The sequence below is a fragment of the Microtus pennsylvanicus genome, chromosome 18 (genome assembly GCF_037038515.1).
Source record: "Microtus pennsylvanicus isolate mMicPen1 chromosome 18, mMicPen1.hap1, whole genome shotgun sequence".
Lineage (NCBI taxonomy): Eukaryota > Metazoa > Chordata > Mammalia > Rodentia > Cricetidae > Microtus > Microtus pennsylvanicus.
In genome coordinates, this window is record NC_134596.1 from 17,162,780 (window position 1) to 17,179,224 (window position 16,445).

At 47.3% G+C, this 16,445-nt stretch overlaps 1 protein-coding gene across 1 annotated transcript in view; it reads left to right on the top strand.

Moving 5' to 3' along the window:
• Positions 1-16,445, top strand: part of Adamts17 (ADAM metallopeptidase with thrombospondin type 1 motif 17) — a 315,038-nt gene that overhangs the window by 236,330 nt on the left and 62,263 nt on the right. The window contains exons 18-19 of the mRNA XM_075952745.1: positions 10,515-10,674; positions 12,600-12,735. Of these exons, the coding sequence (XP_075808860.1) occupies positions 10,515-10,674; positions 12,600-12,735 (296 nt within the window). The remainder of the gene's footprint in view (positions 1-10,514; positions 10,675-12,599; positions 12,736-16,445) is intronic.

A 16,445-nucleotide genomic window follows, 5' to 3' on the forward strand; every position in this document is an offset into this window, starting at 1 on the left:
TGCAGTGTAGCAGTGACTGATGAGTACACACACTGCAGTGTAGCAGTGACTGTGATGAGGACACACACTGCAGTGTAGCAGTGACTGATGAGCACACACACTGCAGTGTAGCAGTGCCTGTGATGAGTACACACACTGCAGTGTAGCAGTGACTGTGATGAGCAAACACACTGCAGTGTAGCAGTGACTGTGATGAGTACACACACTGCAGTGTAGCAGTGACTGATGAGTACACACACTGCAGTGTAGCAGTGACTGTGATGAGTACACACACTGCAGTGTAGCAGTGACTGATGAGTACACACTGCAGTGTAGCAGTGACTGTGATGAGTACACACACTGCAGTATAGCAGTGACTGATGAGTACACACACTGCAGTGTAGCAGTGACTGTGATGAGTACACACACTGCAGTGTAGCAGTGACTGTGATGAGTACACACTGCAGTGTAGCAGTGACTGTGATGATGAGTACACACACTGCAGTGTAGCAGTGACTGTGATGATGAGTACACACACTGCAGTGTAGCAGTGACTGATGAGTACACACACTGCAGTGTAGCAGTGACTGTGATGAGCACACACACTGCAGTGTAGCAGTGACTGTGATGAGTACACACACTGCAGTGTAGCAGTGACTGTGATGAGTACACACACTGCAGTGTAGCAGTGACTGATGAGTACACACACTGCAGTGCAGCAGTGACTGTGATGAGTACACACACTGCAGTGTAGCAGTGACTGATGAGTACACACACTGCAGTGAAGCAGTGACTGTGATGAGCACACACATGCAGTGAAGCAGTGACTGTGATGAGCACACACATGCAGTGTAGCAGTGACTGTGATGAGCACACACACTGCAGTGTAGCAGTGACTGTGATGAGTACACACACTGCAGTGTAGCAGTGACTGTGATGAGTACACACACTGCAGTGTAGCAGTGACTGTGATGATGAGGACACACACTGCAGTGTAGCAGTGACTGTGATGAGTACACACACTGCAGTGTAGCAGTGACTGATGAGTACACACACTGCAGTGTAGCAGTGACTGATGAGTACACACACTGCAGTGTAGCAGTGACTGTGATGAGGACACACACTTCAGTGTAGCAGTGACTGATGAGTACACACACTGCAGTGTAGCAGTGACTGTGATGAGTACACACACTGCAGTGTAGCAGTGACTGTGATGAGTACACACACTGCAGTGTAGCAGTGACTGATGAGTACACACACTGCAGTGTAGCAGTGACTGTGATGAGTACACACACTGCAGTGTAGCAGTGACTGTGATGAGGACACACACTGCAGTGTAGCAGTGACTGTGATGAGTACACACACTGCAGTGTAGCAGTGACTGTGATGAGGACACACAATGCAGTGTAGCAGTGACTGTGATGAGTACACACACTGCAGTGTAGCAGTGACTGATGAGTACACACACTGCAGTGTAGCAGTGACTGTGATGAGTACACACACTGCAGTGTACCAGTGACTGTGATGAGTACACACACTGCAGTGTAGCAGTGACTGATGAGTACACACACTGCAGTGTAGCAGTGACTGATGAGTACACACACTGCAGTGTAGCAGTGACTGTGATGAGTACACACACTGCAGTGTAGCAGTGCCTGTGATGAGTACACACACTGCAGTGTAGCAGTGACTGTGATGAGTACACACACTGCAGTGTAGCAGTGACTGATGAGTACACACACTGCAGTGTAGCAGTGACTGATGAGTACACACACTGCAGTGTAGCAGTGACTGTGATGAGGACACACACTGCAGTGTAGCAGTTACTGATGAGCACACACACTGCAGTGTAGCAGTGACTGTGATGAGTACACACACTGCAGTGTAGCAGTGACTGATGAGTACACACACTGCAGTGTAGCAGTGACTGTGATGAGCACACACACTGCAGTGTAGCAGTGAATGTGATGAGTACACACACTGCAGTGTAGCAGTGACTGTGATGAGGACACACACTGCAGTGTAGCAGTTACTGATGAGCACACACACTGCAGTGTAGCAGTGACTGTGATGAGTACACACACTGCAGTGTTGCAGTGACTGTGATGAGCACACACACTGCAGTGTAGCAGTGACTGTGATGAGTACACACACTGCAGTGTAGCAGTGACTGATGAGTACACACACTGCAGTGTAGCAGTGACTGATGAGTACACCCACTGCAGTGTAGCAGTGAATGATGAGTACACACACTGCAGTGTAGCAGTGACTGATGAGTACACACACTGCAGTGTAGCAGTGACTGTGATGAGGACACACACTTCAGTGTAGCAGTGACTGTGATGAGTACACACACTGCAGTGTAGCAGTGACTGTGATGAGGACACACACTGCAGTGTAGCAGTTACTGATGAGCACACACTGCAGTGTAGCAGTGACTGTGATGAGTACACACTGCAGTGTAGCAGTGACTGTGATGAGTACACACACTGCAGTGTACCAGTGACTGTGATGAGTACACACACTGCAGTGTAGCAGTGACTGTGATGAGTACACACACTGCAGTGTAGCAGTGACTGTGATGAGCACACACATGCAGTGTAGCAGTGACTGATGAGTACACACACTGCAGTGTAGCAGTGACTGTGATGAGCACACACACTGCAGTGTAGCAGTGACTGTGATGAGTACACACTGCAGTGTAGCAGTGACTGTGATGAGTACACACACTGCAGTGTAGCAGTGACTGATGAGTACACACACTGCAGTGTAGCAGTGACTGTGATGAGTACACACACTGCAGTGTACCAGTGACTGTGATGAGTACACACACTGCAGTGTAGCAGTGACTGATGAGTACACACACTGCAGTGTAGCAGTGACTGATGAGTACACACACTGCAGTGTAGCAGTGACTGTGATGAGTACACACACTGCAGTGTAGCAGTGACTGTGATGAGGACACACACTGCAGTGTAGCAGTTACTGATGAGCACACACACTGCAGTGTAGCAGTGACTGTGATGAGTACACACACTGCAGTGTAGCAGTGACTGATGAGTACACACACTGCAGTGTAGCAGTGACTGTGATGAGCACACACACTGCAGTGTAGCAGTGACTGTGATGAGTACACACACTGCAGTGTAGCAGTGACTGTGATGAGGACACACACTGCAGTGTAGCAGTTACTGATGAGCACACACACTGCAGTGTAGCAGTGACTGTGATGAGTACACACACTGCAGTGTTGCAGTGACTGTGATGAGCACACACACTGCAGTGTAGCAGTGACTGTGATGAGTACACACACTGCAGTGTAGCAGTGACTGTGATGAGTACACACACTGCAGTGTAGCAGTGACTGATGAGTACACACACTGCAGTGTAGCAGTGACTGATGAGTACACACACTGCAGTGTAGCAGTGACTGTGATGAGTACACACACTGCAGTGTAGCAGTGACTGTGATGAGGACACACACTTCAGTGTAGCAGTGACTGTGATGAGTACACACACTGCAGTGTAGCAGTGACTGTGATGAGGACACACACTGCAGTGTAGCAGTTACTGATGAGCACACACTGCAGTGTAGCAGTGACTGTGATGAGTACACACACTGCAGTGTAGCAGTGACTGTGATGAGTACACACTGCAGTGTAGCAGTGACTGTGATGAGTACACACACTGCAGTGTACCAGTGACTGTGATGAGTACACACACTGCAGTGTAGCAGTGACTGTGATGAGTACACACACTGCAGTGTAGCAGTGACTGTGATGAGCACACACATGCAGTGTAGCAGTGACTGATGAGTACACACACTGCAGTGTAGCAGAGACTGTGATGAGCACACACACTGCAGTGTAGCAGTGACTGTGATGAGTACACACTGCAGTGTAGCAGTGACTGTGATGAGTACACACACTGCAGTGTAGCAGTGACTGTGATGAGTACACACACTGCAGTGTAGCAGTGACTGATGAGTACACACACTGCAGTGTAGCAGTGACTGATGAGTACACACACTGCAGTGTAGCAGTGACTGTGATGAGCACACACACTGCAGTGTAGCAGTGACTGTGATGAGCACACACACTGCAGTGTAGCAGTGACTGTGATGAGTACACACACTGCAGTGTAGCAGTGACTGTGATGAGTACACACTGCAGTGTAGCAGTGACTGTGATGATGAGTACACACACTGCAGTGTAGCAGTGACTGATGAGTACACACACTGCAGTGTAGCAGTGACTGATGAGAACACACACTGCAGTGTAGCAGTGACTGATGAGTACACACACTGCAGTGTAGCAGTGACTGATGAGTACACACACATGCAGTGGAGCAGTGACTGTGATGATGAGGACACACACTGCAGTGTAGCAGTGACTGTGATGAGTACACACACTGCAGTGTAGCAGTGACTGTGATGAGTACACACACTGCAGTGTAGCAGTGACTGATGAGTACACACACTGCAGTGTAGCAGTGACTGATGAGGACACACACTGCAGTGTAGCAGTGACTGATGAGTACACACACTGCAGTGTAGCAGTGACTGATGAGTACACACACTGCAGTGTAGCAGTGACTGTGATGAGTACACACACTGCAGTGTAGCAGTGACTGATGAGCACACACACTGCAGTGTAGCAGTGACTGATGAGTACACACACTGCAGTGTAGCAGTGACTGATGAGTACACACACTGCAGTGTAGCAGTGACTGTGATGAAGAGTACACACACTGCAGTGTAGCAGTGCCTGATGAGTACACACACTGCAGTGTAGCAGTGACTCTGATGAGGACACACACTGCAGTGTAGCAGTGACTGATGAGTACACACACTGCAGTGTAGCAGTGACTGATGAGTACACACTGCAGTGTAGCAGTGACTGTGATGAGTACACACACTGCAGTGTAGCAGTGACTGTGATGAGTACACACACTGCAGTGTAGCAGTGACTGTGATGAGTACACACACTGCAGTGTAGCAGTGACTGTGATGAGTACACACACTGCAGTGTAGCAGTGACTGATGAGTACACACACTGCAGTGTAGCAGTGACTGATGAGTACACACACTGCAGTGTAGCAGTGACTGATGAGTACACACACTGCAGTGTAGCAGTGACTGATGAGCACACACACTGCAGTGTAGCAGTGACTGATGAGTACACACACTGCAGTGTAGCAGTGACTGTGATGAGTACACACACTGCAGTGTAGCAGTGACTGATGAGTACACACGCTGCAGTGTAGCAGTGACTGTGATGAGTACACACACTGCAGTGTAGCAGTGACTGTGATGAGGACACACACTGCAGTGTAGCAGTGACTGATGAGCACACACACTGCAGTGTAGCAGTGACTGTGATGAGTACACACACTGCAGTGTAGCAGTGACTGATGAGTACACACACTGCAGTGTAGCAGTGACTGATGAGTACACACACTGCAGTGTAGCAGTGACTGATGAGCACACACACTGCAGTGTAGCAGTGACTGTGATGAGTACACACACTGCAGTGTAGCAGTGACTGTGATGATCACACACACTGCAGTGTAGCAGTGACTGTGATGAGTACACACTGCAGTGTAGCAGTGACTGTGATGAGTATACACACTGCAGTGTAGCAGTGACTGTGATGAGTACACACACTGCAGTGTAGCAGTGACTGTGATGAATACACACACTGCAGTGTAGCAGTGACTGATGAGTACACACACTGCAGTGTAGCAGTGACTGATGAGGACACACACTGCAGTGTAGCAGTGACTGTGATGAGTACACACTGCAGTGTAGCAGTGACTGTGATGAGTATACACACTGCAGTGTAGCAGTGACTGATGAGTACACACACTGCAGTGTAGCAGTGACTGATGAGGACACACACTGCAGTGTAGCAGTGACTGATGAGTACACACACTGCAGTGTAGCAGTGACTGTGATGATCACACACACTGCAGTGTAGCAGTGACTGTGATGAGTACACACACTGCAGTGTAGCAGTGACTGTGATGAGTACACACACTGCAGTGTAGCAGTGACTGTGATGAGTACACACACTGCAGTGTAGCAGTGACTGATGAGCACACACACTGCAGTGTAGCAGTGACTGATGAGTACACACACTGCAGTGTAGCAGTGACTGTGATGAGTACACACACTGCAGTGTAGCAGTGACTGATGAGTACACACACTGCAGTGTAGCAGTGACTGATGAGTACACACACTGCAGTGTAGCAGTGACTGATGAGTACACACACTGCAGTGTAGCAGTGACTGTGATGAGTACACACACTGCAGTGTAGCAGTGACTGTGATGAGTACACACACTGCAGTGTAGCAGTGACTGTGATGAGTACACACTGCAGTGTAGCAGTGACTGTGATGAGTACACACACTGCAGTGTAGCAGTGACTGATGAGTACACACACTGCAGTGTAGCAGTGACTGATGAGGACACACACTGCAGTGTAGCAGTGACTGATGAGTACACACACTGCAGTGTAGCAGTGACTGATGAGTACACACACTGCAGTGTAGCAGTGACTGTGATGAGTACACACACTGCAGTGTAGCAGTGACTGATGAGTACACACACTGCAGTGTAGCAGTGACTGTGATGAGTACACACACTGCAGTGTAGCAGTGACTGTGATGAGTACACACACTGTAGTGTAGCAGTGACTGATGAGTACACACACTGCAGTGTAGCAGTGACTGTGATGAGTATACACACTGCAGTGTAGCAGTGACTGTGATGAGTACACACACTGCAGTGTAGCAGTGACTGTGATGAGCACACACACTGCAGTGTAGCAGTGACTGTGATGAGTACACACTGCAGTGTAGCAGTGACTGATGAGTACACACACTGCAGTGTAGCAGTGACTGATGAGTACACACACTGCAGTGTAGTAGTGACTGATGAGTACACACACTGCAGTGTAGCAGTGACTGATGAGGACACACACTGCAGTGTAGCAGTGACTGTGATGAGTACACACACTGCAGTGTAGCAGTGACTGTGATGATCACACACACTGCAGTGTAGCAGTGACTGTGATGAGTACACACACTGCAGTGTAGCAGTGACTGTGATGAGTACACACACTGCAGTGTAGCAGTGACTGTGATGATCACACACACTGCAGTGTAGCAGTGACTGTGATGAGTACACACACTGCAGTGTACCAGTGACTGATGAGTACACACACTGCAGTGTAGCAGTGACTGATGAGTACACACACTGCAGTGTAGCAGTGACTGTGATGAGTACACACTGCAGTGTAGCAGTGACTGTGATGAGTATACACACTGCAGTGTAGCAGTGACTGATGAGTACACACACTGCAGTGTAGCAGTGACTGATGAGTACACACACTGCAGTGTAGCAGTGACTGTGATGAGTACACACACTGCAGTGTAGCAGTGACTGTGATGAGTACACACTGCAGTGTAGCAGTGACTGTGATGAGTACACACACTGCAGTGTAGCAGTGACTGATGAGTACACACACTGCAGTGTAGCAGTGACTGATGAGGACACACACTGCAGTGTAGCAGTGACTGATGAGTACACACACTGCAGTGTAGCAGTGACTGATGAGTACACACACTGCAGTGTAGCAGTGACTGTGATGAGTACACACACTGCAGTGTAGCAGTGACTGATGAGCACACACACTGCAGTGTAGCAGTGACTGATGAGTACACACACTGCAGTGTAGCAGTGACTGATGAGTACACACACTGCAGTGTAGCAGTGACTGTGATGAAGAGTACACACACTGCAGTGTAGCAGTGCCTGATGAGTACACACACTGCAGTGTAGCAGTGACTGTGATGAGGACACACACTGCAGTGTAGCAGTGACTGATGAGTACACACACTGCAGTGTAGCAGTGACTGATGAGTACACACACTGCAGTGTAGCAGTGACTGATGAGTACACACACTGCAGTGTAGCAGTGACTGATGAGTACACACACTGCAGTGTAGCAGTGACTGATGAGTACACACACTGCAGTGTAGCAGTGACTGATGAGTACACACACTGCAGTGTAGCAGTGACTGATGAGTACACACACTGCAGTGTAGCAGTGACTGATGAGTACACACACTGCAGTGTAGCAGTGACTGATGAGTACACACTGCAGTGTAGCAGTGACTGTGATGAGTACACACACTGCAGTGTAGCAGTGACTGTGATGAGTACACACACTGCAGTGTAGCAGTGACTGTGATGAGTACACACACTGCAGTGTAGCAGTGACTGATGAGTACACACACTGCAGTGTAGCAGTGACTGATGAGTACACACACTGCAGTGTAGCAGTGACTGATGAGTACACACACTGCAGTGTAGCAGTGACTGATGAGTACACACACTGCAGTGTAGCAGTGACTATGATGAGTACACACACTACAGTGTAGCAGTGACTGTGATGAGCACACACACTGCAGTGTAGCAGTGACTGATGAGTACACACACTGCAGTGTAGCAGTGACTGTGATGAGGACACACACTGCAGTGTAGCAGTGACTGTGATGAGCACACACACTGCAGTGTAGCAGTGACTGATGAGTACACACACTGCAGTGTAGCAGTGACTGTGATGAGCACACACACTGCAGTGTAGCAGTGACTGATGAGCACACACACTGCAGTGTAGCAGTTACTGATGAGTACACACACTGCAGTGTAGCAGTGACTGTGATGAGTACACACTGCAGTGTAGCAGTGACTGATGAGTACACACACTGCAGTGTAGCAGTGACTGTGATGATGAGTACACACACTACAGTGTAGCAGTGACTGTGATGAGTACACACACTGCAGTGTAGCAGTGACTGATGAGTACACACACTGCAGTGTAGCAGTGACTGTGATGAGGACACACACTGCAGTGTAGCAGTGACTGTGATGAGTACACACACTACAGTGTAGCAGTGACTGTGATGAGTACACACACTGCAGTGTAGCAGTGACTGTGATGAGGACACACACTGCAGTGTAGCAGTGACTGATGAGTACACACACTGCAGTGTAGCAGTGACTGTGATGAGTACACACACTGCAGTGTAGCAGTGACTGATGAGTACACACACTGCAGTGTAGCAGTGACTGATGAGTACACACACTGCAGTGTAGCAGTGACTGTGATGAGTACACACACTGCAGTGTAGCAGTGACTGTGATGAGTACACACACTGCAGTGTAGCAGTGACTGTGATGAGTACACACACTGCAGTGTAGCAGTGACTGATGAGTACACACACTGCAGTGTAGCAGTGACTGATGAGTACACACACTGCAGTGTAGCAGTGACTGATGAGTACACACACTGCAGTGTAGCAGTGACTGATGAGTACACACACTGCAGTGTAGCAGTGACTGTGATGAGGACACACACTGCAGTGTAGCAGTGACTGATGAGTACACACACTGCAGTGTAGCAGTGACTGATGAGTACACACACTGCAGTGTAGCAGTGACTGATGAGTACACACACTGCAGTGTAGCAGTGACTGATGAGGACACACACTGCAGTGTAGCAGTGACTGTGATGAGTACACACACTGCAGTGTAGCAGTGACTGTGATGAGTACACACACTGCAGTGTAGCAGTGACTGATGAGTACACACACTGCAGTGTAGCAGTGACTGATGAGTACACACACTGCAGTGTAGCAGTGACTAATGGAAGATACCATCTGCAGAGCAGCACTTGCCTTTGTTAGTGTTTATGTTGCTATGACAAGCACCATGACCAAAAGCATCTAGGGAAGGAAAAGGTCTTTTTCATCTTGCACTTCCAGGTCTGTCACTGATGGAGCTCAGACAAGCAAGGCAGGAACCAGGAGGGAGGAAATGAAGCAAAAGCCATGGAGGAACGCTTCTTACTGCCTCGCTCCTCTTGGTTTGCTCAGCCTACCTTCTTATAGCACCCAGAGTCGGCAGCACCCACAACAGTCAAGAAAATGGTGCCACACACTTGCTGGTGGGCCATTCTGATGTGGACATTTTCTCTGTTGATGTTCCTGTTCTTAAATGGCTCTGGGTTGGGTCAAGGTTGACATAAACTAGCCAGCACCGAGCTTATACTCAAAGAAATGGTTAGTACTGGTCTCATCCCTTTCTAGGAAAAGGCAGCGTTTGTGTCTTTCACATCTGGAAGCACAACCTTGTGGGCAAATTGATAGAAATGTGGATCCTGCTGCATGATATCGAAAAATACCACAAACAGCCTGCATTTCACTACCCCAAACTCCTCCTGTAAACAGGTCCTCTGTAGAATAGAAAAGACCAGGATTCACCAATGATGGTGTGTTCACCCCACACACTATCCAAGTCCCTGAGGAACCCGAAACTGAGACTGCACCTCTAGCTTTTTAACCTGCTTTGCTCTTCAGAAGAGAGCTGGCTAGCAGAGAAAGAGTGACGTCAGCTCGGATTACACCTTCAACAGTCTGTGGGTGCTCACTCCATCTCAACAAGGCCTCCCTTTTCTCATGGCTCCAGGTGCTGCTCTTTCACGACCAGAATTATGGAATTCATTATGAATACACCATACCTGTAAACCAGAGCACTGAAAATCAGAGTGAGCCCGCCAAGCCACAGGATGCTCTGTTTCTCTGGACGCACAGTGGTTGGGAAGGGTGCAGCGTGCAGTGCGGAGGAGGTAAGGTGGGGGTTGAGAGAGGTGAGGGTGCAGCTGAGGAAACACTGACTTTGGGGCCCTTGGCTTCAGTCTGCCCAGTGTGGAAATAGAAAATGTATGGTTCCATAAGAACTTAGGCCCTGAAAAATCTCAATAGAGCATGTAGCCAAGGTTTCCCAGCTCCTGCAGGTTAGAGGGCCCATTCTGCTCCGTGGCCTGGAGCTTAACCCTAGCAGTAGAGATTTGCCAATCACATGAGTAGGTGGTAGGTATGAGAATAAAAATGGCCCTGAGGATATTAAAGTAGATCTGCAACTTGGTGGAATAGGACCAGATGAAGACCTCACTGATACCCAAGTACCCTGTCCTCTTTGCCACAGTCACCCTCTCCAAGGTGCAAAGCAGAGGGTCGTCTGGGTCGGGCAGAGCACACCTCGAGTGTGTCCTGATTCCGCGTCTCTCACGGTCTCAGGAGACAACCTGCCCCCTCTGTCCACACCTGCACATCGTCACCTCTAAAGTGTGATGACTGCCCCACACTTTCTACTGTGAGCCAAAGGGACTGTCACACTGTGAAGTCCTGCGGTAGCAAGGGTGGGGTGCCCACTAGTAGGGCATTAAGAAGGAGCACTGGGAAGCTGCCCACGTTCTGATAAAGAGCTCCCCAGTCATGCCAGCAAATGTCATTCAACACAGCGGGTCGCTAAATAGACGTCAAACTAGAAGAGGGCTTGTTGGGACCCAGAAGGCTTCAGCCAAGGGTGGGAGGCGAGAGAAGGTAACGGGGGAAATGACTGAAATTCAATATATGCACATATGAAACCATCAAAGAACAAAAGTAAGACATGAAAGTTTTATCAAGGAGCAGCAGGAAAACTTCACTAAAGAAGATGTAAAGAAGCTGCTGGCAGGGCTACTCCATGGCATGGGAAGGTTTTATTGTAGATAAAAGAGAAGATATCGGGGCTGGAAAGATGGCTCAGAGGTTAAGAGCATTGCCTGCTCTTCCAAAGGTCCTGAGTTCAATTCCCGGCAACCACATGGTGGCTCACAACCATCTGTAATGAGGTCTGATGCCCTCTTCTGGCCTTCAGGCATACATGGAAGGAATGTTGTATACATAATAAATAAATTCATAATAAATAAATATAAAAAAAAGAGAGAGAGAAGATATCCAGAGGCATCTGGTAGAGTCCAGAGCAGAGGAAGGAAGGAGTAGACTGGACATGGCCAGGGTTAGGGAAGTGGGAAAGCAGGAGAGAGTGAGCAAGAGTGTTGGTGTCCAAAAGAGATCCACAATAGCCCAGAATGGAGTATAACAAAGGTTTATTTATCTGGAGATAAACTTACAGAAAGAGTAGCGATCCGCAGTCCTCTGTGCTTGCTGGGACCTGGAACTGAATCCAGCACCCAAGAGACCTGTCTGCATTTATAGTACATGTGACCATGCTCAAAGTGGGCCTATATCTTAAAGGCTATTGGCTGAAGGAGTCCCCAAGCACCTCCCCATTTTGTCTAAATAAGAGAGTTCTAAGCCTAATACAAAACTATATACAATAAGAACAAATATCAAGTATTGTCCAGGGAAAAGAAGAGGCAAAAACATACATAAAAATTCAAATTATAGCCAGCATGAACAACATCAAACAGGAAACATATGCTCAATGTTTCAATAGTTATCCTATCCTAAGAAATCTAAGTCTTAGATTAAAAATGGCTTGGATAAGTCATGAGAGGGAAGTAACTGTGACTATCTAGTTTTCAACCCCATCAAAGACCTGAGAAGGGAACTAATATTACTCAAGAACGGCTCCCCGTCTTTGACAACGGACATGACTCACTCACTGATCAGTAGTTGCCCCCCAAACTCCCTCCATAAGCCTGAACGAATGGCTTTTTGGGCATGTGCCTCCATAAGTCCTCAGCTCCCATGGTCTGGCTTCCAGGAGAACGCAGGACCATCGTATCGTGCACACGGATTGTTAACAAGACCACAACCCTGGTGAATGACAGTGACTGCCCCCAAGCAAGCCGCCCTGAGCCCCAGGTCCGAAGGTGCAACTCTCATCCATGCCAGTCCCGGTAAGTCCTGTATTCTGTGGCTTGGACCACCAGCGTATCGGATAGCAACAGTTCGGATGAGGGGATGGTAATACACAGTTAACACCACAGATCCAGTCTGTGCCACATCCTACTGGGGTGGCCAGTGATTTTTTTTTTTTTGCTTGCTCAAAGTAGTCATGCTGCTTGATGACAGGGACACATTCTGAGAATTACCTATTTAGACGATACAATGTTTGCTACACGCGTAGACTATCTGCGTGGATGTGTTATAGCTTATTGTTCCTAGGACACGAACAAAATAGAACATTAATTTAAACATAAAATTGATATAGTTGGTAGACACAAAATGGGTAGGCTGGTGCTGCTCTGACACAGACTTCTCCATGGTGAACAATACTTTTAACAGGAGCGCATTCTTAAATAGCAATAGTCATTGTAGCATAGTAAGTACATGAACGGTAACTTATTATCCAAGGTGAAATTCGCTACATGTATAAAATACGTGAATAAAAATGCCAGATTTCAAAGGGAAGGAAATTATGAATATCAATGATCTAAGGTTGTAAGATAATAATATGGAATGGGATTGTATGGACTATAATCATCTAGAGTAACTGTGTTTCAAATATTTTGGGAGAAAGTATAAGTGTTTTGTTATTACTTTTTAGGTATTTATTTCTTGTTAGGGAGAGCACATATGCCTCTGTGTATGTGTGGAGGTGAGAAGACAATTTTGGAGAATTGCCTCTCTCCTTCCACTCTGGGGCCGCAGGACTGGAACTTAGATTCTCAGGCTTGAATGGCAAACACTTCTACCTGCTGGGCCCTTTCACTGACTTCAGCGATTAGGGTCTTGCATATGCCGGCTCAGTGCTCCAGCCCTAGAATATATTATTAAAATGAAATATCCAATTGTTTATTTTTTTTAACTTTTATTATGTATGCAGTGGTCTGCCTGCCCATACACCTGAGGCCTTCTAGAAGAGGGCACCAGATCTCACTACAGATGGTTGTGAGCCACCGTGTGGTTGCTGGGAATTGAACTCAGAACCTCTGGAAGAGCAGCCAGTGCTCTTAACCTCTGTGCCATCTCTTCAGCCCTTAGCCGTTTCTTTTCACTGTTCCCATGCTGCTGGAAAATTCAAATAACATGTACGGCTCATATGTATGGGACAGCACTGGTGTGGGCCAATGAGTGTTGCATTGATAATGTTCCGGATGTGTTTGGAAATTAGTAGTCATGCAGAGAAACGGTCCTGCCCCAGAGCCCATCAACTGTCATAGCCCCTCGGGTAGGAGGCGGGGCTCACGGGCCCCTCCTGGATCTGGGCTAGAACATCTACTTACACAGGCAACCATAGCTGCTGTGAGTTTAGGAGCCATGACCAGAAGGTCTGTTGCAATATGGTTCTCCCAACCTCTGGCTCTTACCATCTTTCCACCTCCTTTTACGTGATGGTTCCTGAGCCTTGATGAGGAAAGAGTGCAGTGGAGATGCCCCTTGTGGCTGAGCAGAACTTTCTCTCATCGTTTGATGGTCCTGCTGCCCATCCTGCCTACTCTGCCCACTGAGCTACTGGAACCTCCTTCACTAAGAGCCCACACGCTGAAGGTCCCATCTCAGAACGGATATACAACGCAGGGCACATTGTTACACTGGATGGCTTTGTCTTGCCTGTTTGCTCATCCCCTGAGCATCAAGCGCAGCCATAATCATATGTTGTGCCTTCTGCAACATCCTCTCTTCCTCATCAGCCTCCTCCTGTTTACCAGGCATCTTCTCAGTGCTGGATATTTACAGAGGAAAGACAGTCTTGGATGCCTGCAACTTGACAGATAGGCAGGCGTTTTCTTGCTCCCATCCATTTTTTTTTTTAAATTTCAGCCTCTTCCAATCTCTTTCTGACTATAAAGTCAAATAAAGCCAGCATAAAAGAATGAGTGGAATTTCCACAAACAGAAGAGAAAATGAAATTGAGAAAAGATAAACCAACACCTAGAATTTTCTGGAGGGCTAGCAAAGGAAATGCTGGCTGCGGTTCCAAGCTGGCTTGCTTTGTTTGTTAGTTTGTTTATTCTTGAATCATCTGACCCTTTACTGTTGTTATCATGAGATAAGCACAAAATAATAAATTGCCACAAGTCTGCAGTTGTTACCTACTGTTTAACTCAATAAATGTGTCTGATAATAGAATTTGCAAGTCTTGCAAATCCTAGCAAGATATATATATAGATAGATAGATATGTATATATGTGCATATATATGCATACCAGTGTATACACAACTATATATGTGTGTGTACACATGTATATGCATACTATATGTAAATGTGTATACAGCATACATTTATTTTAGACACATAATATACACATTTGAACAGTAACATCTAAACTATTGCAGAGCACAGTCTAGTTGTCATGTATCTTTCATAAGATCCTGTAGTTTGTGGACTCAGGATACTTGAATGAAAAGTGGAGATTCTGATCTCAGAAACTGAGGACTAGAAAAAAAAAGACATCAGACACACAAGTAAAACCTGCCTTGTATGTGGCAGGTGACACTTGGAGCCATGTCAGGCCTAGAGAACAAATGTTGGTTAGAATGGGTAGGCATAACTGGAGGCTAGAGCCAGTGATCCAGAAGGACATCCAAGGAACCAACGGTGTGAACTTTATTAACAAAGCTAAAAAGAGCCTGCTGCTGAGCCTGGCACAATGGAAGACCCTTTCTGTTATTATTACTTCTTGACCTTTAAAACATCGTGGCTGTTTGTCTTTTTCCCCTTGCATTTTCCTTTTACTCCCGCACTCTTGATTTCCTTCGACCTTCTTTTTCCAGTGGGTTCCCGACAGTTTTTTTTTTCCCAAATGCACACCATGAGTGCCTCTTTATTCTGAGTCGGTGCCTGGCTCTGTGGATGTTTCTCCCCGCCCCTGCCTCCCCTGCCTCAGCCATGTAGAATCTAGAATCTACACGGGCTGCTGGCCCCTCTCCAGAATCTCGCACACCAACACAAGTATCAGCAAACCTGGCCCCACCATTGGCAGGAGAGGCAGGAATCACAGATTGGATCAGCTGTTAGGAGTGTGGCCAGCAGCCTTCGCCTTGCTGACCACAGTCTGCGGGAAGAGAGCCTTGTCCTTGGCACCAAAAGAGTGATCCTGTATGCCAGCCCTAGAGACTCAGCCACAGACAGCGCAGTGGGCTCCACTCAGAGCCCAGAACTCGTGTGTTACCAGGCTTAACATTTTTGCAGCCTTTTAGAGCATATTAGCCACTTGAAAAGCTATTCCAAGTTATTAGATATTTCCCTATAGCATTTATGATTTGAACCTCTTCCCAGGCAGTACATGGTGTACTGTACATTGAATTAGGGTGATTCAGAAAAGAACATTTACTTGCAATTGGATTGAACAGTCATCGGCAGAGAAGGGTATTTGGTTTTTAAATTTGTGTTCCTTCCTCAATTACCTTCAGCCAGGCTAGCCTTGTTTTTTGGTTAAAGCTGAATGGAATACCACAGTTTCTTATTAAAGTATGTTCTGCGGCGTGCATGTACATGCATGCAGAGAGGGGGTTGGAAGACCCTGACTTCAGAATGAAGCTTGAAATGTGTGCGTCTTAAGCCACAGGTGCAGTTTGACATGCTGTGGTTTAATCTGTTTCTTGCTACTATGAAACATCAAAGACTCTTCCTGCTTTTTCCTGAAATGAAAACAGTAAGTGT